General features: G+C 41.8%; 3 protein-coding genes across 3 annotated transcripts in view; 1 reads left to right on the plus strand and 2 right to left on the minus strand.

The window, feature by feature from the left end:
• The window catches only part of gpha2 (glycoprotein hormone subunit alpha 2), a 14,805-nt gene extending 12,495 nt beyond the window's left edge, over positions 1 to 2,310 (plus strand). Inside the window, exons 3-4 of the mRNA XM_055901563.1 lie at positions 686 to 870; positions 1,973 to 2,310. Of these exons, the coding sequence (XP_055757538.1) occupies positions 686 to 870; positions 1,973 to 2,077 (290 nt within the window). The 3' untranslated portion in view covers positions 2,078 to 2,310. The remainder of the gene's footprint in view (positions 1 to 685; positions 871 to 1,972) is intronic.
• Positions 2,311 to 2,322: 12 nt separating this feature from the next.
• LOC129835780 (glycoprotein hormone beta-5-like) lies at positions 2,323 to 6,313 on the minus strand. The gene is made up of 3 exons (XM_055901564.1): positions 5,324 to 6,313; positions 4,296 to 4,506; positions 2,323 to 3,861 (listed from the first exon to the last, which is right to left on the minus strand). The coding sequence occupies exons 2-3, from the start codon at positions 4,503 to 4,505 to the stop codon at positions 3,673 to 3,675; spliced, it is 399 nt and encodes a 132-aa protein (XP_055757539.1). The 5' UTR covers position 4,506; positions 5,324 to 6,313; the 3' UTR covers positions 2,323 to 3,672.
• A 100-nt stretch (positions 6,314 to 6,413) lies between these two features.
• ppp2r5b (protein phosphatase 2, regulatory subunit B', beta) overlaps positions 6,414 to 27,500 on the minus strand; it is a 43,280-nt gene continuing 22,193 nt past the window's right edge. The window contains exons 7-13 of the mRNA XM_055901541.1: positions 25,881 to 25,989; positions 16,927 to 16,980; positions 16,762 to 16,812; positions 16,460 to 16,579; positions 15,416 to 15,543; positions 14,572 to 14,673; positions 6,414 to 12,087 (exon numbers count right to left, since the gene is read on the minus strand). Coding sequence (XP_055757516.1) covers positions 11,883 to 12,087; positions 14,572 to 14,673; positions 15,416 to 15,543; positions 16,460 to 16,579; positions 16,762 to 16,812; positions 16,927 to 16,980; positions 25,881 to 25,989 — 769 coding nt within the window. The 3' untranslated portion in view covers positions 6,414 to 11,882. The remainder of the gene's footprint in view (positions 12,088 to 14,571; positions 14,674 to 15,415; positions 15,544 to 16,459; positions 16,580 to 16,761; positions 16,813 to 16,926; positions 16,981 to 25,880; positions 25,990 to 27,500) is intronic.

Below are 27,500 nucleotides of genomic sequence, written 5' to 3' on the forward strand. Positions count from 1 at the left end.
TATATACACACACACATAATATATACACACACACATAATATATATACAAACACACATAATATATACACACACACACATAATATATATATATACACACACACACATAATATATATACACACATAATATATACACACACACACATAATATATATACACACACACACACATAATATATACACACACACACACATAATATATATACACACATAATATATATTCACACACACATAATATATACACACACACACATAATATATATACACACACACACACACACACACATAATATATACACACACACATAATATATACACACACACACACATAATATATATACACACACACATAATATATACACACACACACATAATATATATATACAAACACACATAATATATACACACACACACATAATATATATATATATATACACACACACACATAATATATACACACACACACATAATATATATACACACATAATATATACACACACACACATAATATATATACACACACACACACATAATATATACACACACACACATAATATATATACACACACACATAATATATACACACACACACATAATATATACACACACACACATAATATATATACACACACACCACATCTCCCTCCATCCCCACTAACGTCTTTTCCTCTCTCTCCTCTCCTCCTGCAGGGTTCAACGTGACCATCCGTAGTGACCAGCGTGGAACATGTAAAGGAACTCACGTTGTGTATGCCTGTGTTGGCTACTGTGAGTCCAGTGCCTTCCCATCCCGCTACTCTGTTCTGGTGGCATCTAACTTCACTCACAACATCACCTCGGCATCACAATGCTGTACCATCAGCAAGGACGCAAAGGTAGAGTACACAGACAGAAACAGACAGAAACAGACACACAGAAACAGACAGACAGAAACAGACAGACAGAAACACAGACAGACAGACAGAAACACAGACAGACAGACAGACAGACAGACAGACACACAGAAACAGACAGACAGAGACACAGAAACAGACAGACAGAGACACAGACAGAAACAGACAGACAGACAGACAGAAACAGACACACAGAAACAGACAGACAGAAACAGACAGACAGAAACAGACAGACAGAAACAGACAGACAGACAGAAACAGACACACAGAAACAGACAGACAGAAACACAGACAGACAGACAGACAGACAGACAGACACACAGACACACAGACAGACACACAGACACACAGAAACAGACAGACACAGACACACAGAAACAGACAGACAGACAGAAACAGACAGACAGAAACAGACACACAGAAACACAGACAGACAGACAGAAACACAGACAGACAGACAGACAGACAGACAGACAGAAACAGACACACAGAAACAGACAGACAGAGACAGACAGACAGAAACAGACAGACAGACAGAAACAGACAGACAGAAACAGACACACAGACAGACAGAAACAGACACACAGAAACAGACAGAAACAGACACACAGAAACAGACAGAAACAGACAGACAGAAACAGACAGACAGAAACAGACAGACACAGACACACGGACAGACAGAAACAGACACACAGAAACAGACAGACAGAAACAGACAGACAGACAGAAACAGACAGACAGACAGAAACAGACAGACAGACAGAAACAGACAGACAGAAACAGACAGACAGAAACTGACACACAGAAACAGACACACAGAAACAGACACACAGAAACAGACACACAGAGACACGGACGGACGGACAGACGGACCGAGCGAGAGACCGATGGGCAGGGAGACACGGGCGGACGGACAGAGACAGAGACAGAGACACAGACAGACAGACGGACAGACAGAGACACAGACAGAGACACAGACACAGACAGACGGGTAAGAGCATCTCATCCTGATGACGTAGTTGGTTGGAACATGGTAACTTTATATAAAATAAAAATTGAATTGTATAATTTTTTTCCCCCTCAGATCAAAGTTCGTCTAGACTGTCCTCGTGGTCGTCACCATGATGATATCGAGATCCTGACGGCTCAGGCCTGTCGTTGTGACATGTGTCGCAAGTCACGCTACTGACATGCCACGTCACCACGGGAACACACGCTACACGCAAAAAATTGTAACATGAGGACTTGGATGAAGAGAAGACAAGGAAATGTGTGTGTGTGTGTGTGTGTGTGTGTGTGTGTGTGTGTGTGTGTGTGTGTGTGTGTGTGTGTGTGTGTGTGTGTGTGTGTGTGTGTGTGTGTGTGTGTGTGTGTGTGTGTGTGTGTGTATAGAATTGAATGGTCGAAAAAGGAAAAAAGACTTGAGGAAAAAACTTTTCATACAGTTGCTTTATTTAAGATTTGTTGGTTTAAACGTTGGTTTATTTAGGAACAGAAGACATTTTGTGACACTTTGAGTCAACATCCTATTCCCTATGTAGTGCACTACTTTTGACCAGGGCCCATACAAACTAGTGCAGCACTACTTTTGACCAGGGCCCATACAAACTAGTGCACTACTTTTGAACAGGGCCCATACAAACTAGTGCACTACCTTTGACCAGGGCCCATACAAACTAGTGCACTACTTTTGACCAGGGCCCATACAAACTAGTGCACTACTTTTGACTAGTGCACTACTTTTGACCAGGGCCCATACAAACTAGTGCACTACTTTTGACCAGGGCCCATACAAACTAGTGCACTACTTTTGACCAGGGCCCATACAAACTAGTGCACTACCTTTGACCAGGGCCCATACAAACTAGTGCACTACCTTTGACCAGGGCCCATACAAACTAGTGCACTACAAAGACAGATTTGGTGCCAATTGGGACGTAGACAGTGACATCCAGTTAAACAACTATAGATAATACAATCATTAAAACCACTACATATATCTGTTATACAGCCACAACACAGAACTAGAATGAGTAGAATGGACATCCCCACTCAAGTCAGTGAGTGGACTGGCAGCCATTTTGAATGTGCCCATTGGTTTTACCAGTGAAATTGTTCCAAATCCGAAGTCCCAATTCCGAAGTTCCAATTCCGTTTGGATTCATTTTGTTTCTATGGCCACTAAACTAGAGAGACTAAAGGATGTACATTAAAAAAACTGTATTTATGTCTATGAGCAACTTACATTTTGTAAATAAGTGACCTGAAAGAATGTTGGAAGGGTTGACTAAATAAAAAAAGGAAAAATAATCGCTCAACAGATTGTATTATTATTATTATTATTATTATTATTATTATTATTATTATTATTATACATGATTACATTTTATAACAAGGTTGCTGTGTCATATTACAGTGGTATGAAGCATTTTATAAAACTGGGTGATTCATTACATTACATTACATTGATTCGAGCCCTGAATGCTGATTGGCTGACAGCCGTGGTATATCAGACCGTATAACACGGGTATGACAAAATATGTATTTTTACTGCTCTAATTACTTTGGTAACCAGTTTATAATGGCAATAAGGCACCTCAGGGGGTTTGTGGTATATGGCCAATATAAGGACTATATCCAATGGCTAAGGACTGTATCCAGGCACTCCGCGATGCGTCGTACGTAAGAACAGCCCTTAGCCGTGGTATATTGGCCGTATACCACACCCCCTCGGGCCTCATTGCTTAAATCAACCTTAAATCTTTTCACACACAGAAGTCCGTATCAGAACGTCTCACACTCCGTATCCTGTGTGGAACAGACGGTGCAGTGGCACTGCAGGGCGAGGGGGTAAGGGTAGAGCGGGGAGACGTGGGGCTGGCAGCCTGGCAGACGGACCATCAGGTAGCGAGTACGACCGTAGGAACACACACGGTGATGCCGCAGGACGTAGGGGGGCTCTGGGAGCGGCTTCTGTTAGCGACAGGAACAACAACTCTATTAGCCCTGACATCAGTACTGTTGTAGTTTCATAGATTCATTTATAAATCTGACGTGTTGCTATGGTTACCTCCCATGACATGTGTCCTGGTGTGTGTCAAGACGGCAAGACATGAGAGGACCAAGAGATTGTTGGACAAGCATGTGTGTGTGTCCTGTCGTGGTTACCTACCTCCCAGGTATGACAGCATGTGTGTGTGTCCTGTCGTGGTTACCTACCTCCCAGGTATGACAGCATGTGTGTGTGTCCTGTCGTGGTTACCTACCTCCCAGGTATGACAGCATGTGTGTGTGTCCTGTCGTGGTGACCTACCTCCCAGGTATGACAGCATGTGTGTGTGTCCTGTCGTGGTGACCTACCTCCCAGGTATGACAGCATGTGTGTGTGTCCTGTCGTGGTGACCTACCTCCCAGGTATGACAGCGGCCCCAGCAGGCCTCGGTGTCGATGCGGAGGTTCCTGCATCCCGGCTTCTGGGCCATGAAGGAAAAATCCCGCACCGCGCAACCACGGAAACCGCCGTGCAGCTGGGGGGTCTCAGCAACGCACAGGCCCGCCTCGACAACAACCAGGAGGAGAGAGAGAATAGACAGAGGGAGGGAGCGGGGAGGCAACATCCTGAGAGGGAGGGAGGGAGAGAAAGAGAGAGAGATGAGAATGGTCTGAGGTAAACTTTAAACTCATGCATCACATTCACATCTGGTCTACTCAATAGGGACAAACACAGTTTAAAATCATTATGGGAAACTTAAACATAAATTACTCTCGGTTCAATCATGCAACATATGACAGACAGTCTTCTGTACACACTAATGTATTACTCCCCCTAGCGTCCGTTGTGATTACTGCATGGTTAGCGGACCCAGAAAGGTAGGCTGAACTGCGCAATAACCGGGGTACGGTTGGTGCTATAATAACGGTGTATCACGTTTGCCTGCTGTATGATAACGGTCAAATAATACCAAAAGTTCCATTGTGTCTTTCTAGAACTAATGGAACTAAATTCATGCTTTTTTCACAAACGGATTTGATATTATATAGATTTATTTTTTATTTAACCTTTATTTAACTAGGCAAGTCAGTTAAGAACAAATTCTTATTGACGATGACGGCCTACCCCGGCCAAACCCTGACGACGCTGAGCCAATTGTGCGCCGCTCTATGGGACTCCCAATCACGGCAGGTTGTGAAACAGCTTGGATCTATATATATATATATATATATATATATATATATATATATATATATATATATTCACCTTTATTTAACCAGGTTGGCCAGTTAAACAAGTTCTCATTTACAACTGCGACCTGGCAGTTGTAATACAGATGCATTCTTAGAATAAGGCTACATATATTCCTCAACTTCTACTGGTTGATATCGTGATCATATCAAAAGCATCAAATGTCTATTTTGTTCACATGCAAATATTTACCTTCAAACTGTCCTGTTGTTGACGGGCCGGAGTGGAGTGGACGCTCGCGTTGCCAAGAAACTACATCATTGTGATGCGCCGTGTCCGTTGATTACAAAAGAAAAAGCCAGAGAGAAAACTATTTTAAAGAAGGAACAAATTAAACATTTTACCAAATATTGTCAACACAAAGATAACCACCCACAACGAAAGTAGCCAATACAAACCTGTTTGACACAGTTGTATTGGTAAGTCTTCTTCACCGGACAGTCCGAATGTCCTATCTCTCTCTGTCTGTCTGAACTGAACGAATTTCTTGTTGTTGTTTTTAGTCCGATTAAATTGGATGGACAGTCTGACATCATAGCAATTATAATGAAATGCCATTAAACTTGGAGACTCCCTGGAAAACGGACTGCGATGCTTGTCCATATTATCTTAACCCCAGTGTGTGTGTGTGTGTGTGTGTGTGTGTGTGTGTGTGTGTGTGTGTGTGTGTGTGTGTGTGTGTGTGTGTGTGTGTGTGTGTGTGTGTGTGTGTGTGTGTGTGTGTGTGTGTGTGTGGTCAGTGGTGCTAACATCTGGTAAGAACATTTTTACTATAGCTAATCTCTCACGCACGTACACACGCACACGCACACACACACAGAGGGAGAGCGATCATGAGGAGAGAGGAAGAGAGAGATCGTGAGGAAAGAGAGAGATCGTGAGGAGAGAGAGAGAGAGAGATCATGAGGAGAGAGGGAGAGAGATCATGAGGAAAGAGAGAGAGAGATGAGGGAGAGAGAAAGATCATGAGGAGAGAGAGAGAGAGGTCATGAGGGGAGATGAGGAGAGAGATCATGAGGAGAGATGAGGAGAGAGAGGGAGAGAGAAAGATCATGAGGAGAGAGAGATCATGAGGGGAGAGATCATGAGGAGAGAGAGAGAGATGAGGAGAGAGAGATCATGAGGAGAGAGGGAGAGAGATCATGAGGAAAGAAAGAGAGAGAGATCATGAGGAGAGAGAGCGAAAGAGAGAGAGGGTATGTATTGTACTCACACCAGTATTGTAATTTATATTACCTTTAAAAACCAATAGAGCATTAAAAAAAGGACACACACTCCTTCGTTTGTTTTCTCAAAGTGGAGTTCATTTAGTACATCATCTCCTCACTACAAGCCCCGTTTGACTCGACTGTACATTCATCTCTCCGGCTGTTGGTCGTCATCAATGGTTTCTATGTTTCTGAGCAACATTTAGCCTACAGACCAAACCAGGAGGACAGTGCAATTCTAGTTTAGTGATGCTACGTACACATACATATTCAACCCTATTATTATTGCCGTTCTATAATTCTACTGACTGACGGGAGGGAGAGTCTTCTCTACTCTGATAAACTGGGTTCCGACTCCAGAATAGAATTATTTTGGTTCTAGAACAGAATAGTGGGAGGGATGATTCATCTCCCAGAAAACTGACTGATAAATGGGGGAATTGTGGGTAACTAGCCAAAATCAGGAAGTGAGTTTTAACGATAGTGAGGTTTGTTTATTTTCTAGGATTTTCTAGTTTTGTTTCAATGAAAAACCGTTAGAAGAGTGTTGAAGGCTGCTGGTTTGGTTGTCTCGGTAACAAGATACCAGCAGAACCTCCAGATTCACAATCAATCAAACGTGTTACATTCTGATTCAAACCCTGTTCCTATACACATCTCCTGTCACTGTTACACTCGTACCAAACGCACGCACGCACGCACGCACGCACGCACACGCACACACACACACACACACACACACACACACACACACACACACACACACACACACATACTAACTTCTAATCTTTGACTACTTCCTGCAATAAGGTCACAATTCCAACAATCAAATAAAAAACATCATAAATATCAGATATCGACCAAATCAACATACAAAAACATAACAACAATATAAAAACAAATTATAAATAATTTCATCAAATGAGTGAATCATAATACACAGATGTACAGTAAGACAGTGTGATATTAAGGACAAAATTCAAGGTGGTAGACATGAGAGTTCTTCCCAAATGTCATTCTTTCCCTATATAGTGCACTACGTTTGACCAGACCCCTATAGGTCCTGGTCATAAGTAGTGCACTACAGAGGGAATAGGGTGTCATTTGGGACACAGCCCTAGGGAGGGGTCACAGAAACACCCCCCTCCGTATCGTACCCCCCTACACACATTATCCCAAACAAATGAGAATATTGCTAAAAAAGAACGTGTCGTATTCTGACTCTCAATCAATCAACCAACCAATTAAGAAATCAATTAACCAACCAATTAATCAATCAATTAATCAGTCAATTATAAACAGACAATAATAATGACAGAACAGTTTTAATCTAGCAGGGGTCAGGGGTCGCAGCATCCCAGCAGCATAAGGGTCACCCCATATCAAACACCGTCTAAATCCCAAATGGCACTCTATTCCCTATGGGCTAACCCTATCTATGGGCTAACCCTATCTATGGGCTAACCCTATCTATGGGCTAACCCTATCTATGGGCTAACCCTGTCTATGGGCTAACCCTATCTATGGGCTAACCCTATCTATGGGCCCTGGTCAAAAGTACTGCACTACGGAGTGAATAAGTTGTGATTCGGGCCATGCCCTAGTTCTGCTTTTGGAGTGCTACATTAAAGGAGTTTCCAACCAACACTATAATAATATGGTCATAATATGGTTATAATATGGTCATAATATGGTTATAATATGGTCATAATATGGTCATAATATGGTTATAATATGGTCATAATATAATATGGTCATAATAGGGTTATAATATGGTCATAATATGGTCATAATATGGTTATAATATGGTCATAATATAATATGGTCATAATATGGTTATAATATGGTCATAATATGGTTATAATATGGTCATAATATGGTCATAATATGGTTATAATATGGTCATAATATAATATGGTCATAATATGGTTATAATATGGTCATAATATGGTCATAATATGGTCATAATATGGTCATAATATGGTCATAATATAATATGGTCATAATATGGTTATAATATGGTCATAATATAATATGGTCATAATATGGTCATAATATAATATGGTCATAATATGGTTATAATATGGTCATAATATGGTCATAATATGGTTATAATATGGTCATAATATAATATGGTCATAATATGGTTATAATATGGTCATAATATGGTCATAATATAATATGGTCATAATATGGTTATAATATGGTCATAATATGGTCATAATATAATATGGTCATAATATAATATGGTCATAATATGGTTATAATATGGTCATAATATGGTCATAATATGGTCATAATATGGTTATAATATGGTCATAATATGGTTATAATATGGTCATAATATAATATGGTTATAAAATGGTCATAATATAATATGGTCATAATATGGTTATAATATGGTCATAATATGGTTATAATATGGTCATAATATGGTTATAATATGGTCATAATATAATATGGTCATAATATGGTTATAATATGGTCATAATATGGTTATAATATGGTCATAATATGGTTATAATATGGTCATAATATGGTTATAATATGGTCATAATATAATATGGTCATAATATGGTTATAATATGGTCATAATATGGTCATAATATAATATGGTCATAATATGGTTATAATATGGTTATAATATAATATGGTCATAATATAATATGGTTATAATATGGTCATAATATGGTTATAATATGGTCATAATATGGTCATAATATGGTTATAATATGGTCATAATATGGTCATAATATGGTCATAATATGGTCATAATATGGTTATAATATGGTCATAATATGGTTATAATATGGTCATAATATGGTTATAATATGGTCATAATATAATATGGTCATAATATGGTCATAATATAATATGGTTATAATATGGTCATAATATGGTTATAATATGGTCATAATATGGTTATAATATGGTCATAATATGGTTATAATATGGTCATAATATGGTTATAATATGGTCATAATATGGTTATAATATGGTCATAATATGGTCATAATATGGTCATAATATGGTCATAATTTAATATGGTCATAATATGGTTATAATATGGTCATAATATGGTCATAATATGGTAATATTCAGACATATAAAAACAACAGCAGTTGAGAAGAATACAAGAAGGAACAATATTGTTTTAACATCATCATCATCATTCCTCTTCATCTTTTGGGGCAGTAAAAAGTCCCTGTCGCAGAACTGGGAGGATGTTTCCACATCGAAACCTTGACAGCTAGAACCAGTACCAGTACCTGTGTACCTGTGTGTGTGTGTGTGTGTGTGTGTGTGTGTGTGTGTGTGTGTGTGTGTGTGTGTGTGTGTGTGTGTGTGTGTGTGTGTGTGTGTGTGTGTGTGTGTGTGTGTGTGTGTGTGTGTGTGTGTGTGTGTGTGAGAGAGAGAAAGAGAGAAATAGAGAAATAGAGAAAGAGAGAGAGCGAGAAATATGTTTAGTTTGAGATCGGGAGTGTGGGTGTGGTATTGTAGTGTTAAGAGTGTGTATGGTATGCCTTGAGGAACTCTCAGGTATGCCATAAAACTTTTCCTAAATGTAATGAAAACTTACTTAGAAACGGGACCGGTGGAATAACACCTGGAATGTTGACTTAGGATCCCCAGCGGCAGTCAGGTAAAACATTACACGTCGCATGGTTTAATCTGTCTGGTTGTTTCAAGTGCAGTGTTCTCGGACTGTTGTTACAATTGGATCATTTAAGGAGTGGCGCATCATCAAACAAAGTCATTGGTAACATTTTACTTGGCCTATGCGAACCATTAGCACCGGCCAATCTGATTACAGTGCATTTCCACACAACACGTTTTTGGGGCGATGAAACAACAGAGCCTCATTCACTTTTCAATGGAAGGAATACAGGAGTACTAGGCGAGGGGAAGTGGGCGAGGAGAAGTGGGTGAGGGGAAGTGGGCGAGGGGGAGTAGGGGAGGGGAAGTAGGGGAGGGGAAGTAGGGGAGGGGAAGTGGGCGAGGGGAAGTAGGGGAGGGGAAGTAGGCGAGGGGAAGTAGGCGAGGGGAAGTAGGCGAGGGGAAGTAGGCGAGGGGAAGTGGGCGAGGGGAAGTGGGCGAGGGGAAGTGGGCGAGGGGAAGTGGGCGGCGAGAGGGAACTGAACAGGGTGGGACTAAAGTTGGGTAACGCTCAACTTTATGCAAATCCTCAGAGATATCGCAACGCAATTGACCAATCGAAAGCTCACATAGCTTCCAACCCCTTACTGAATTGGCTGACAATGGCTGTTGATACGTAGCACTACCTAGCTTGCTTGGTAGCATGTTAGCACCCACATGAAGGCGGTGCTAGCGTGGATAGGTGTGAATGCCCTGTTAGCTGTACCATATAAACAAACGGAGCATGGATGGCTTTGTGTCCTTGGTTGCACCTTAATAAATGACAGAAAAAACAGAAAAACGGATGTCTGTTAAAAAATAAACACCTATTTTACCGTAGCTACATTTTTTTCTTATAGTGTGTGAATTCGCGGGAAACACTTAAAGGGGTACACACAAATTAATCATCATGAGTAAGGAACTATGAAAATAGTTAGGAAAAAAACGATTTAATCTATAATAAACGTTTGTCACAGGAAATAGATGATTTTGCTGTATGGGTCAGATGAGATGGTCATTACCAATATACAAATAAATTGAAGATTGTAAGTGCAGAATCTTTTATCCCATCAAGGTGTGCCTCAGTTGAAAAAGAGTTGGGAACCACTTGTGTACAGGGCTGCTTGTGTAATTCAGTCTGTATTCAGTTTGTGTATTCAGTCTGTGTGTTCAGTCTATGTATTCCGTTTGTGTATTCAGTCTGTGTGTTCAGTCTATGTATTCAGTCTGTGTATTCAGTTTGTGTGTTCAGTCTGTGTATTCATTCTGTGTATTCAGTCTGTGTATTCAGTCTGTGTATTCAGTCTGTGTATTCAGTTTGTGTATTCAGTCTGTGTATTCAGTCTGTGTATTCAGTCTATGTATTCAGTCTGTGTATTCAGTCTATGTATTCAGTCTGTGTATTCAGTTTGTGTATTCAGTCTGTGTATTCAGTCTGTGTATTCAGTCTATGTATTCAGTCTGTGTATTCAGTCTGTGTATTCAGTCTGTGTATTCAGTCTATGTATTCAGTCTGTGTATTCAGTCTGTGTATTCAGTCTATGTATTCAGTCTGTGTATTCAGTCTATGTATTCAGTCTGTGTATTCAGTCTGTGTATTCAGTCTGTGTATTCAGTCTGTGTACTTAGTGTGTGTTTGTGTGTGTGTGAGTCGATTCATATTTTGTATTTGTGTACGCTTTGCATGAGTGTGTGTATACAGTATACGTTATGCCTGTGTGTGTGTGCGTGTGTGTGTGTGTGCGTGTGTGTGTGTGTGTGTGTGTGTGTGTGTGTGTGTGTGTGTGTGTGTGTGTGTGTGTGTGTGTGTGTGTGTGTGTGTGTGTGTGTGTGTGTGTGTGTGTGTGTACTAACTGTCTCAGTATGTTCTGTAATCTGTGGCTCTGGTACTGATTCTCTGTCTGGCTCTAGGTGGTGGAGGAGGGTCCACTGGGCTTGAGGTCTGGCTGCTTAGGGAGTGTCGTCTGTGGGGAGGAGGGCTGAGGAGGCTCCCCTCTCTCCTGGAGGTTCTTCTGATTACGACTGGTCTCCCCCAGGGTCTGCAGCCTCCTCTCCTTCTGCTCCTCCAACCCCCGCCACAGCTCTGCACGCTCACGCTCCCTCTTCAACTCCCTGAGAGAGAGAGAGAGAGAGAGAGAGAGAGAGAGAGAGAGAGAGAGAGAGAGAGAGAGAGAGAGACAGAGAGAGACAGAGAGAGAGAGAGAGAGAGAGAGAGAGAGAGAGAGAGAGAGAGAGAATTATTAATAGTATTATAAATATCAGACTACATCAGTTCCTTGACGAACACAACGTCCTGAGCAGAAGCCAGATTGGGTTTCAAAAAAATTATCGTACAACAGACCACATTTACACCCTCCACACTCTAATTGATAAACAAGTTAACCAAAACAAAGGCAAAATCTACTCGTGTTTTGTAGATTTCAAGAAAGCATTTGATTCAATTTGGCACAAAGGTCTTTTTTATAAACTAATAGAAAGTGGTATTGGAGGGAAAACATATGATTTTATTAAATCAATGTACACTAAAAACAAATGTGCGGTTAAAATTGGCAACAAGCAAACAGACTTCTTCTCTCAGGGGCGGGGAGTGAAACAGGGCTGCCCAATAAGTCCAACATTATTTAACATCTACATTAAGGAATTGGCAAAAACATTAGAAGAATCGGCAGCACCTGGTATCACCCTACACAACACTGAAATCAAGTGTCTGCTGTACGCAGATGACCTGGTGCTGCTGTCTCCCACTAAAGAGGGGTTACAGCAGCACCTAGATCGTCTTCACAGGTTCTGTCAGACCTGGGCTCTGACCGTTAACCTAAAAAAAACAAATATAATGATATTCCAAAAAAGGTCCGGAAATAAGGATGACAAATATAAATTCTATTTGGACACAGTTCTATTAGAACACACCAAAAACTACACATATCTAGGACTAAATATCAGCAACACAGGTAGCTTTCACATGGCTGTGAATGAGCTGAGAGACAAAGCAAGAAGAGCATTCTATGCCATTAAACATCAAAATCGAAATTACAATTACAATCTGGCTCAGCATTTTTCAATCAGTTATAGAACCAATTGCTCTATATGGTAGTGAAGTATGGGGTCCACTCTCTAATAATGAATTTACTAAATGGGACAGACATCCAATTGAAATATTGCAAGCAGAGTTTTGCAAGACTATATTGCAAGTACAAAGAAAAACTCAAAATAACACATGTAGGGCAGAATTGGGCCAATACCCCCTCCTCATTCGAATAGAAAAAAGAGCCATCAAATTTTACAACCATCTAAAAACAAGTGACCCCAAAACATTCCATCACACAGCTCTACAATGTCAAGAGATGAAACCAGAGAAGAGTCCCCTCAGCCAGCTGGTTCTGATGCTCAGTTCACCAACCCAAACCAACCCCATAGAGCCTCAGGACAGCCCTCAGAAAATCTGGCCCAACCAAATCATCACAAAACAAAAGGAAAAATATATCACCTATTGGAAAGACACCACAAAAAATCTAAGTAAACTTCAATGCTATTTGGCTCTACACAGACAGTACATGGTGGCAGACTATCTGACCACTGTGACTGATAGAAAACTGAGGAAAACATTGACTAGGTACAGACTCAGTGAGCACAGTCTGGCTATAGAGACCGGTCGTCACAGACAAACCTGGCTGCCCAGAGAGGACAGGCTGTGCTCACTCTGCTCCAGGGGAGAGGTAGAGACAGAGCTGCATTTCCTATTACACTGTGACAAATACTCAGATCTAAGAGAATTTTTCTTTCCCAAAATTATAATTCAATACAAAGAATTTGAAACTATAAAAGATGAAGAAAAAATCTAATATTTATTGGGTGAAAAGCCAAAATGTGCAGTTTTGGCAGCCAAATATGTGTCCTCCTGCCACAACCTGAGGGACAGCCAGTGAAAAGCCAAATATGTGTCCTCCTGCCACAACCTGAGGGACAGCCAGTGAAAAGTGCAAAGTAATGTTGATATGTAATGTCCCATCTTGTTTTGTTTCGTCTTTCATACCAGGTCATGTGTCTTCTCAGTCATGTTGAGACTGGTCTACTACCTTTGCTTTAATGTATTGTTGTTCTGATTAATATTGTTGTTGTAGTTGTTGTTAATGGTAATGTGTCCACTACTACTATTATTATTGCTGTTGGTCCCACCATTTATTTATATATAAATATATATATATTTTGTATATATATACATATATATTTGATTTAGATTTTTCGATATGTATAATTGAATTGAGAGAGAGAGAGAGAGAGAGAGAGAGAGAGAGAGAGAGAGAGAGAGAGAGAGAGAGAGAGAGAGAGAGAGAGAGAGAGAGCGAGATAGAGAGAGAGACGGAGAGAACGATGGAGCGAGAGATAGAGAAAGAGATAAATAGATAAAGAGAGAGAGAGAACAGGAGAGAGAGAGAGGGGGGAGAGAGAGAGAGAGCAGGAGAGAGAGAGAGAGAGAGAGAGGGGGAGAGAGAGAGAGAGGGGGAGAGAGAGAGGGGGAGAGAGAGAGAAAAGTGTGAACATGCACTCGTATACACACACTAAAGGACACCATCACTCACTCACACACTCACTCACTTCTGTTTGTCCACTTTGTAAGAGGCAGTGAGGTCATCAAACAACTTGCTGTTCATCTCCATAAAGGTCTTCAGCACGTTGTAGATCAGAGAAACTATTGTCCTGCAGAGAGAGAGACGGAGGGAGAAGGGGATGGAATTAGAGATATATGGAGAGGTAGGGGAGGGATGGAATTAGAGATATATGGAGAGGTAGGGGAGGGATGGAATTAGAGATATATGGAGAGGTAGGGGATGGATGGAATTAGAGATATATGGGGAGGTAGGGGAGGGATGGAATTAGAGATATATGGAGAGGTAGGGGAGGGATGGAATTAGAGATATATGGAGAGGTAGGGGAGGGATGGAATTAGAGATATATGGAGAGGTAGGGGAGGGATGGAATTAGAGATATATGGAGAGGTAGGGGATGGATGGAATTAGAGATATATGGAGAGGTAGGGGAGGGATGGAGGAACGGTGAAGGACAGAAAGAGTGGAGGTAGGGTTAGAGAAGTATATCTGCTGAGATCACGGAGGTCATACAGACTTAGAGATCGGGCATTATAGGTTAGAGGTCAGGCGTTAGGGGTTAGGGGTCAGGGGTTAGGCGTTAGAGGTCAGGGTTTAGGCGTTAGAGGTCAGGGTTTAGGCGTTAGAGGTCAGGGGTTAGGCATTAGAGGTCACAGTTTAGGGGTTAGGCATTAGAGGTCACAGATTAGGGGTTAGGCTTTAGAGGTCAGGGGTTAGAGGTTAGAGATCAGGGGTTAGAGGTCAGGGGTTAGGCATTAGAGGTCACAGATTAGGGGTTAGGCGTTAGAGATCAGGGGTTAGGGGTTAGAGATCAGGGGTTAGAGGTCACTCACTGGTTCCAGTGCTCCTTGGAGACTCTGTAGAGTGTAGTGAAGACCAGCGGTAGAATCACCTGACTGTTCTCCTCTATCAAAGACAGGATGTACTCATTGTTCCAGAAGTACAGAGCCCTCTCTGCTACCTACAACACAGAGAGGTTAAAGTTTAGAGGTTAGGGTTCAGAGCCCTCTCTGCTACCTACAACACAGAGAGGTTAAAGTTTAGAGGTTAGGGTTCAGAGACCTCTCTGCTACCTACAACACAGAGAGGTTAAGGGTCAGAGGTTAGGGTTCAGAGCCCTCTCTGCTACCTACAACACAGAGAGGTTAAGGGTCAGAGGTTAGGGTTCAGAGCCCTCTCTGCTACCTACAACACAGAGAGGTTAAGGGTCAGAGGTTAGGGTTCAGAGCCCTCTCTGCTACCTACAACACAGAGAGGTTAAAGTTTAGAGGTTAGGGTTCAGAGCCCTCTCTGCTACCTACAACACAGAGAGGTTAAGGGTCAGAGGTTAGGGTTCAGAGCCCTCTCTGCTACCTACAACACAGAGAGGTTAAAGTTTAGAGGTTAGGGTTCAGAGCCCTCTCTGCTACCTACAACACAGAGAGGTTAAAGTTTAGAGGTTAGGGTTCAGAGCCCTCTCTGCTACCTACAACACAGAGAGGTTAAGGGTCAGAGGTTAGGGATCAGAGCCCTCTCTTGGCAGCGCTGTATTTTACAGTCATGATAATAAAACATCATTGAATTGAGTAAAAGAAAGAAAGGGGGGTATGAGATGCACATGGGCAGAGAGAGAGAGAGAGAGAGGGAGAAAGAGAGAGAGAGAGAGGGGGGGGAGAGAGAGGGAAAGAGAGAGAGAGAGAGAGAGAGAGAGAGAGAGAGAGACAGAAACAGAGACAGAGACAGAGACAGAGAGAGAGAGACAGAGAGTGTGAGTGTGAGTGTGTGTGTGTGTGTGTGTGTGTGTGTGTGTGTGTGTGTGTGTGTGTGTGTGTGTGTGTGTGTGTGTGTGTGTGTGTGTGTGTGTGTGTGTGTGTGTGTGTGCGTGTGCGTGTGTGTACCTGGAAGTGTGGACTTGAGATGCAGGCAGTGATCTGTTTGAAGAGAGGCTCCTGAACACGGATAAACTGAGACGGCTCAATCACATCCAGTATCTCTTCTATCTCCCCTAGGAACATCACCTAGTACACACACACACGCGCACGCACGCACACACACACAGGAAAAACACATGACCTTATACCAAAACAAACCTAAACAGACACACCTGCGTACACACACACACACACACACACACACACACACACACACACACACACCACACACACACACACACACACACACACACACACAGATTTGTCACCTCTTTCTGGGTGCAGGTTTTGGGCCAGTACTTGAGCAGCCCACGTATGATCTGTACAGGACAGAAACAGGAAGTGTTTTAGGAAGTGAAACAGGAAGTGAATTAGGAAGTGAATAGCCTGTGGCCTGGCTGGTCTAGTGTTTTTTCAGAAATACAAAGCCTTACGTATTCTGTGACCGTGGCATCTTTCTCCATGAACTGGACCACACAGTATGCCAGCTGTAGAGGGATAGACAAATACAGCAGGTTAACACACACACACACACACACACACACACACACACACACACACACATTCCGTAGAGTGGGAATACAATAGGATGTAAAACCCTGATCACACCGGATTACAGCGCTAAGGATTGGAGAGAGAAGTTTTCCAAGTCTGAGGCTGCCTCAAGTGTGTGTGTGTGTGTTTTGCGGTTGCCCCTCAGCCCAGCCTCGTTGCCGTGGCGAGTGGGCACCGTGGCGACGGAGTGTGTGTGTGTTTACTTCGGAAGGAGTGATGTCACAGCGTGCCCTGAGGGGATCTGACATATTAGAGTTTATACTCTCCCTCTACCTTTATACTGTCTCCCTACCCCCCCGTTCCTTTATACTGTCTCCCTACTGTCTACTTACCCCCTCTACCTTTATACTGGCTCCTTACCCCCTCTACCTTTATACTGTCTCCTTACCCCCTCTACCTTTATACTGTCTCCCTACCCCCTCTACCTTTATACTGTCTCCCTACCCCCCCATTCCTTTATACTGTCTCCCTACCCCCCCATTCCTTTATACTGTCTCCCTACCCCCTCTACCTTTATACTGTCTCCCTTTATACTGTCTCCCTACCACCTCTCCCTTTATACTGTCTCCCTACCCCCTCTACCTTTATACTGTCTCCCTACCCCCTCTACCTTTATATTGTCTCCTTACCCCCTATACCTTTGTACTGTCTCCCTTTATACTGTCTCCCTACTGTCTCCACACCCCCTCTACCTTTATACTGTCTCCCTACCCCCTCTCCCTTTATACTGTCTCCCTACCCCCTCTACCTTTATACTGTCTCCCTACCCCCTCTACCTTTATACTGTCTCCCTTTATACTGTCTCCCTACCCCCCCATTCCTTTATACTGCCTCCCTACCCCCTCTACATTTATACTGTCTCCCTTCCCCCTCTCCCTTTATACTGTCTCCCTACCCCCCCATTCCTTTATACTGTCTCCCTACCCCCTCTACCTTTATACTGTCTCCCTTTATACTGTCTCCCTACCCCCCCATTCCTTTATACTGTCTCCTTACCCCCTCTACCTTTATACTGTCTCCCTACCCCCTCTACCTTTATACTGTCTCCCTACCCCCTCTACCTTTATACTGTCTCCCCACCCCCTCTACCTTTATACTGTCTCCCTACCCCCTCTACCTTTATACTGCCTCCCTACCCCCTCTACCTTTATACTGTCTCCCTACCCCCTCTACATTTATACTGTCTCCCCACCCCCTCTACATTATACTGTCTCCCTACCCCCTCTACCTTTATATTGGCTCCTTACCCCCTATACCTTTATACTGTCTCCCTTTATACTGCCTCCCTACCCCCTCTACCTTTATACTGTCTCCTTACCCCCTCTACCTTTATACTGTCTCCCCACCCCCTCTACCTTTATACTGTTTCCCTACCCCCTCTACCTTTATACTGTCTCCCTACCCCCTCTATCTTTATACTGCCTCCCTACCCCCTCTACCTTTATACTGTCTCCCCACCCCCTCTACCTTTATACTGTCTCCCTACCTCCTCTAACTTTATACTGTCTCCCTACCACCTCTACCTTTATACTGTCTCCCTACCACCTCTACCTTTATACTGTCTCCCTACCCCCTCTACCTTTATACTGTCTCCCTACCCCCTCTACCTTTATACTGTCTCCCCACCCCCTCTACCTTTATACTCTCTCCCTACCCCCTCTACCTTTATACTGTCTCCTTACCCCCTCTACCTTTATACTGTCTCCTTACCCCCTCTACCTTTATACTCTCTCCTTACCCCCTCTAACTTTATACTGTCTCCCTACCACCTCTACCGTTATACTGTCTCCCTACCCCCTCTACCTTTATACTGTCTCCTTACCCCTTCTACCTTTATACTGTCTCCCTACCCCCTCTATCTTTATACTGTCTCCCTACCACCTCTACATTTATACTGTTTCCCTACCCCCTCTACCTTTATACTCTCTCCTTACCCCCTCTACCTTTATACTGTCTCCTTACCCCCTCTACCTTTATACTGTCTCCCTACCCCCTCTACCTTTATACTGTCTCCCTACCACCTCTACCTTTATACTGTCTCCCTACCCCCTCTACCTTTATACTGTCTCCTTACCCCCTCTACCTTTATACTGTCTCCTTACCCCTCTACCTTTATACTGTCTCCTTACCCCCTCTAACTTTATACTGTCTCCCTACCACCTCTACCTTTATACTGTCTCCCTACCCCCTCTACCTTTATACTGTCTCCTTACCCCTTCTACCTTTATACTGTCTCCCTACCCCCTCTACCTTTATACTGTCTCCCTACCACCTCTACATTTATACTATCTCCCTACCCCCTCTACCTTTATACTCTCTCCTTACCCCCTCTACCTTTATACTGTCTCCTTACCCCCTCTACCTTTATACTGTCTCCCTACCCCCTCTACCTTTATACTGTCTCCTTACCCCCTCTACCTTTATACTGTGTGTCTCTCTCTCTGTCTCTCTCTCTCTGTCTCTCTGTCTCTCTCTGTGTGTCTCTCTTTCTCTCTGCCTTCCTATCAGTTTCTTTCCCTCTCTCCATCCATCTTTCTCTCCATATCTCTTTGTCTTTTTCACTTTTCTTTCTCTCTTCATCCCTAACTTTCTCCATCCATCTCCTTCCCTCTCTTTCTCTCGCTCTCCCCATCCCTCCATCCCTTCCTTTTGACGAGGGGTGAGGTAGAGGGTGAAAGGAGCGAGGGATGAATGAGTAAAGCAGGAAAGAATGAGTGATTAAAATGAGACGACAGGAGTTAAACCGTTTAACGTATTAGTCAGATTAGTGACAAGCACAGGGTAAATACACAGTTGGATTCTGTTGTTAGGTGAGGGATTATGGGTATTGTAGTCTGTTTGGATAGGGTTTAGGAGATGTGACACTACTAATACAATATATTAATAATATACTATGTACTATGTAGGGAATAGTGTCCCATTTGAGTGAATGGAGATTGGTAATTGTGCTCTTTCTCTCTCTTTGTGTATGTTAATACAAAATACATGGATCTGAAAAGTGGGAGTCTGATTAAATAAATGTAGGTCAAATAGATGTTAGATTCAGAACACACACACACACACTTCAACAGAGATGAACACACACACACACACCTCAAGAATGGGTTCTAACATAACTAAGATGGCTTCTAACATAACTAGGATGGGTTCTAATATGACTAGGATGGGTTCTAAGATAACTAGGATGGGTTCTAATATGACTAGGATGGGTTCTAACATAACTAAGATGGCTTCTAACATAACTAGGATGGGTTCTAATATGACTAGGATAGGTTCTAAGATAACTAGGATGGGTTCTAATATGACTAGGATGGGTTCTAATATGACTAGGATGGGTTCTAACATAACTAGGATGGGTTCTAATATGACTAGGATGGGTTCTAAGATAACTAGGATGGGTTCTAATATGACTAGGATGGGTTCTAATATGACTAGGATGGGTTCTAACATAAATAGGATGGGTTCTAACATAACTAGGATGGGTTCTAATATGACTAGGATGGGTTCTAAGATAACTAGGATGGGTTCTAATATGACTAGGATGGGTTCTAACATAACTAAGATGGCTTCTAACATAACTAGGATGGGTTCTAATATGACTAGGATGGGTTCTAATATGACTAGGATGGGTTCTAATATGACTAGGATGGGTTCTAAGATAACTAGGATGGGTTCTAATATGACTAGGATGGGTTCTAATATGACTAGGATGGGTTCTAACATAACTAGGATGGGTTCTAATATGACTAGGATGGGTTCTAAGATAACTAGGATGGGTTCTAATATGACTAGGATGGGTTCTAACATAACTAAGATGGCTTCTAACATAACTAGGATGGGTTCTAATATGACTAGGATGGGTTCTAATATGACTAGGATGGGTTCTAACATAACTAGGATGGGTTCTAATATGACTAAGATGGCTTCTAACATAACTAGGATGGGTTCTAATATGACTAGGATGGGTTCTAACATAACTAGGATGGGTTCTAATATGACTAAGATGGCTTCTAACATAACTAGGATGGGTTCTAATATGACTAGGATGGGTTCTAAGATAACTAGGATGGGTTCTAATATGACTAGGATGGGTTCTAACATAACTAAGATGGCTTCTAACATAACTAGGATTGGTTCTAATATGACTAGGATGGGTTCTAAGATAACTAGGATGGGTTCTAATATGACTAGGATGGGTTCTAATATGACTAGGATGGGTTCTAACATAACTAGGATGGGTTCTAATATAACTAGGATGGGTTCTAACATGACTAGGATGGGTTCTAACATAACTAGGATGGGTTCTAACATGACTAGGATGGGTTCTAACATAACTAGGATGGGTTCTAACATGACTAGGATGGGTTCTAACACAACTAGGATGGGATGTAATATAACTAGGATGGGTTCTAACATGACTAGGATTGGTTCTAACATAACTAGGATGGGTTCTAACATAACTAGGATGGGTTCTAACATAACTAGGATGGGTTCTAATATGACTAGGATGGGTTCTAACATGACTAGGATTGGTTCTAACATAACTAGGATGGGTTCTAACATAACTAGGATGGATTCTAATATGACTAGGATGGGTTCTAATATGACTAGGATGGGTTCTAACATGACTAGGATTGGTTCTAACATGACTAGGATTGGTTCTAACATAACTAGGATGGGTTCTAACATGACTAGGATGGGTTCTAATATGACTAGGATGCGTTCTAATATGACTAGGATTGGTTCTAACATGACTAGGATTGGTTCTAACATAACTAGGATGGATTCTAATATGACTAGGATGGGTTCTAATATGACTAGGATAGGTTCTAACATAACTAGTATGGGTTCTAATATGACTAGGATGGGTTCTAATATGACTAGGATGGGTTCTAACATGACTAGGATTGGTTCTAACATGACTAGGATTGGTTCTAACATAACTAGGATGGGTTCTAACATAACTAGGATGGATTCTAATATGACTAGGATGGGTTCTAATATGACTAGGATAGGTTCTAACATAACTAGTATGGGTTCTAATATGACTAGGATGGGTTCTAATATGACATCGATGCGTTCTAATATGACTAGGATTGGTTCTGAGATAACTAGGATGGGTTCTAACATGACTAGGATGGGTTCAAATATAACTTGTATGGGTTCTAACATGACTAGGATGGGTTCTAAGATAACTCGGATGGGGTTCAAATATAACTTGTATGGGTTCTAACATGACTAGGATGGGTTCTAAGATAACTCGGATGGGTTCTAACATGACTAGGATGGGTTCTAATATGACTAGGATGGGTTCTAATATAACTATCATGGGTTCTAATATAACTAGGATGGGTTCTAACATAACTAGGATGTGTTCTAATATAACTAGGATGGGTTCTAATATGACTAGGATGGGTTCTAATATGACTAGGATGGGTTGCTAATATACCTAGGATGGGTTCTAATATGACACGGTTGGGTTCTAATATGACTAAGGTGGGTTCTAATATGACTAGAATGGATTCTAATATGACTAGGATGGGTTCTAATATAACTATCATGGGTTCTAATATAACTAGGATGGGTTCTAACATAACTAGGATGTGTTCTAATATAACTAGGATGGGTTCTAATATGACTAGGATGGGTTCTAATATGACTAGGATGGGTTGCTAATATACCTAGGATGGGTTCTAATATGACACGGTTGGGTTCTAATATGAGTAAGGTGGGTTCTAATATGACTAGAATGGATTCTAATATGACTAAGGTGGGTTCTAATATGACTAGAATGGATTCTAATATGACTAGGATGGGTTCTAATATGACTAGGATGGGTTCTAATATAACTAGCATGGGTTCTAATATGACTAGGATGGGAATTAATATGACTAGGATGGGTTGCTAATATACCTAGGATGGGTTCTAATATGACACGGTTGGGTTCTAATATGACTAAGGTGGGTTCTAATATGACTAGAATGGATTCTAATATGACTAAGATGGGTTCTAATATGACTAGAATGGATTCTAATATGACTAAGGTGGGTTCTAATATGACTAGAATGGATGCTAATATGACTAAGGTGGGTTCTAATATGACTAGGTTGGGTTCTAATATGACTACAATGGGTTATAATATGACTAGGATGCGTTCTAATATGACTAGGATTGGTTCTAATATGACTAGAATGGGTTCTAATCTAATTGTGATGGGTTCTAACATGACTATGATGGGTTCTAATATGACTAGGATTGTGCCTTTGGCCTCTGGACAACGAAAGAAAGGTGATATGAAAAGCAATAGAACCGGAGAGAAACGGCATATTGGTGGGTAGCGGTGCTGCGGCTTGAATCATAACCCACAGTTCCCGCGGTTATATCCGATAAATGGCATATGATGAAGTCTTTCATAGGCAGCGCGTGACAAAACAGCTAGCTGATTATTGAGTTGCGGCTGTCAGTGAAAAACATCTCAAATATGTGTGAAGGGGATGTGTCTTGCATATCATTACACATTTTGAGACGAGAAGAGTCCCGTGTAGCTCAGTTGGTAGAGCATGGCGCTTGCAACGCCAGGGTTGTGGGTTCGATTCCCACGGGGGGCCAGTACAAAAAAGTATGAATGTATGTACTTGTAAGTCGCTCTGGATAAGAGCGTCTGCTAAATGACTTAAATGTAAATGTAAGAGTCTGGAGGGCAGATAGCCTCTCCACAGAATGCGCTGAGCTGTTTCCCCGCCAGTTCTTCTGCATTTGTTGTTTCATGTTAATGTACCCTTTGATTTTTGATTTTGATAAATTCTACATTAGATATGTCACCAGCAGTAAATTTACCGATAATCCCAGTCATGTGATTACATTAATGTATGTTAATGCATTGTATTATTATTTACGCCTACAGTAATTTAGAGTTCTCATTCTCGGGGAGTAGAAACATTGTTTGCACAGTTCACAACCTGCTACACTTGTGAGAAACACGTTTTTGATTCATTTCATAACCATCATTTACGAGTTGTCCATTTTCTTCTTTGTCTTTTAGTTTGGAGTGCTCCATGTGAGCAATGATCGTGGGTCTGGTGTCTCTGTCTTGTTCGTGATGAGGGAGCCCACGTGCCGGAGCACGCATGGAAGTAGTCTACCTGGGTCTGCTGCATGCAAATGTAATTTCTGATTGTTTTAACTCACCATGTCCACTCCTAACAAGCTGAGCTTCTCACTAATTATTTTCTTCCCCTCATACAGGAAGGCAACAAAGTCTCTCTTTTCTTTACACCCATTTGGGAATGACAGCCTAATCGTTCCTCACAGTAGGCCTATTTGAAAAATCTTTCCCAACATTCTCCCTCTCGATAATCACCAAGCCTCGTGTGAAAGAGCAACATGATCCCAGATATCCAGTGGAAACGTCATAAAATAGCTCTTTCCCTGAAGTAAAAATAGCTGTCTGTTCTGAGCTCATCGGTGCAGGAAACGTTGAGCGCCAGAATAGGCTAGTTGATACAATGTTGGAAGTTCGCTAGAAATAGCGCAAGTCAAGACAGATAGAACCGGAGGCAGACAGGCGGACTAGATAGATGAATGCGACTGAAATAACCTGCATTTTTATCGGTAGACTATATTTTCTACTGTTTTTAATGGTTGGTTTATCTATATTTACTTAGTTGACAATGAACGTTATAGGCCAACAGCTGCATTGGCCATCTCCTGAGTTCCATGAGCTCGTTTCTACAGCCACCAATGGATCACGCTATTTCAATGTGTTCATATGGCAGAGACTGATGCTCTGGCATTAGATTCCTTTAAACTTTTCGATTTTTTATAATTTTACTACAGATTTTTATTACTTACCAGGTGACAATGATTTTGAGACACGAAAACATAATTATTGAAATTAAACTGTTCCACGAAAATGTGCATAGAAAAATCCCAACTGGCATGCAGACTGGTAGAAATGGTAGGATAAATTGTAGGCTATGCTTCCGCAAACATGAAACTCACGCGCTGTCTATGAAGTCTTTATAAAACAATTGCCTCCACATTTATATGCTGGGATTTGCTAGGTGATGATGTGCCTCATGATATGAAGTCAGACAATGAACTATGTTTTCAACATGGCTCCAGCTGATATTTTAAAGTGGTGGATAGCCTGCCTAATTGAGTTGTTTCTACTCGTCAATTTGGCCGGAAACAATTGTATTTATTAGCTTAACATACGGCAGTTATCGGCTAATGAAAACCCTGACGGTATATACCGATTGAATAGAACTCAACATGTTTTGAACACAGTTACATTTACATAGACACACACACACACACACATTCACAGATACTGGTGTGTGTGTGTGTGTGTGTGTGTGTGTGTGTGTGTGTGTGTGTGTGTGTGTGTGTGTGTGTGTGTGTGTGTGTGTGTGTGTGTGTGTGTGTGTGTGTCAGAAGATGGTGTGACTTGTTCTGGAGCTGCAGCCAGTGTGTCTGTAGTGTGACTCGAGGCCGCTCTCCAGTGGTCATGGGTACACATTACAGTCTTTAATATATATTTTATTTTACCTCTATTTAACTAGGCAAGTCAGTTAAGAACAAATTCCTATTTTCAATGACGGCCTAGGAACAGTGGGTTAACTGCCTTGTTCAGGGGCAGAATGACAGATTTTTACCTTGTCAGCTCGGGGATTCAATCTTGCAACCTTCCGTGTACTAGTCCAACGATCTAACCACTAGGGTACCTGCCGCCCCAGGTAGCCTATTTAACACTTAGTACTGGGGAACAGTGAGAGAGAGAGAGAGAAAGACAGAGAGAGAGAGGGAGTCTGTCTGTATATGCGTGACTGACCTGTGCATGGAAGATGGACAGGGACTTGGCTGTGTGTAGAGGGATCAGTACTCGAACCAGGAACTGCTTGTGTTCCGACTTCAGGGGTAGCGCAAACCCGTTTATAATGCTGTAGAGGGGGGTGGGGGGGTGGGGGGATGGGGACAGAGAGCAATAGAGAAAGAGAGAGAGATAGAGGGAGAGAGATGATTAGAGAGCAGAGTGGGAGACGGGGACGTTTGGGTGGGTAGATGTGGAGAAAAGATTGAGAGAAGGAGAGAGGGGGATGGAAAAAGGATTGAGAGAAAGAAAATTAAAGAGGGGAGAGGTAGAGGAAGAGCAACAGCGGGGAGGAAGAGTGGGAGGAGAAAAAGAGGACAGGAGGAAAAAGGGATTAAGAAAAAAGTGTAATATCTTGTCATCACCACCTCTCTTTCCCTCTCTCTTTCTCCGTCCCTCCTTCTCTCTCTCTCTCTACCTCTTCTCTCTCTTTCCCCTCTCTCTCTCTTTACCCCTCCCTCTCTCTCTACCTCTTACCTCCCTCACTCTCCTCTCTCTCCTCTATCTCTCACTGTACCCCTCCCTCCTCATCTCTTCTATCTATCAGTGAGTGAGTGGATCTATAAATACTCAGTCAGCATCAATCTGGAACACAGACCTCCTCCTTCCCCCAAAACACTGACTCACTCCCTCCTTCACTCACTGGTTCACCCTCCTCTCTCTCTCTCCCCCCTCTATCTCTGTCTCAGCATGAAGAAACCTTCTGAAATCAAAGGTCTGTCTTGTTGACTTGTTGTTACTAGGGGAGACGGAGTGACAACGTAGTGAGGGTGTAAGTTAGGTTTATGTGTTAATCAAGTCAGTGGAGAAACAACAAACCAAGTTCAGGTATGAAGGAACAAACCTTCACCAGGACTGTGGATCTGGAGGGCCTTGTGCACCCCATAGAAACTATGTGCAGAGGTAAAGATGAACAGATGTGCAGATACACCAGATGTAAAGATGTACAGATACAAAGAACACATCTGATGTAAAGATAAAGAGAACACATCTGATGTAAAGATAAAGAGAACACACCTGATGTAAAGATGTAAAGATAAAGAGAACACACCTGATGTAAAGATAAAGAGAACACATCTGATGTAAAGATAAAGAGAACACACCTGATGTAAAGATGTAAAGATAAAGAGAACACACCTGATGTAAAGATGTAAAGATAAAGAGAACACACCTGATGTAAAGATGTAAAGATAAAGAGAACACACCTGATGTAAAGATGTAAAGATAAAGAGAACACACCTGATGTAAAGATGTAAAGATAAAGAGAACACACCTGATGTAAAGATGTAAAGATAAAGAGAACACACCTGATGTAAAGATGTAAAGATAAAGAGAACACACCTGATGTAAAGATGTAAAGATAAAGAGAACACACCTGATGTACAGATAAAGAGAACACACCTGATGTAAAGATAAAGAGAACACATCTGATGTAAAGATAAAGAGAACACATCTGATGTAAAGATAAAGAGAACACACCTGATGTAAAGATGTAAAGATAAAGAGAACACACCTGATGTACAGATAAAGAGAACACACCTGATGTAAAGATAAAGAGAACACACCTGATGTAAAGATAAA

The sequence above is a fragment of the Salvelinus fontinalis genome, chromosome 36, assembly GCF_029448725.1.
Source record: "Salvelinus fontinalis isolate EN_2023a chromosome 36, ASM2944872v1, whole genome shotgun sequence".
NCBI classification, from domain to species: Eukaryota; Metazoa; Chordata; class Actinopteri; order Salmoniformes; family Salmonidae; genus Salvelinus; species Salvelinus fontinalis.

Bases quoted from the DNA above. Each gene is read 5' to 3' on its own strand.
- LOC129835780 (XM_055901564.1), bottom strand. From the start codon at position 4,505: ATGTTGCCTCCCCGCTCCCTCCCTCTGTCTATTCTCTCTCTCCTCCTG. The intron at 3,862-4,295 runs GTAGGTCACCAC...TGTCGCTAACAG, and splicing joins GCCGCTGTCATACCTGGGAG to AAGCCGCTCCCAGAGCCCCC.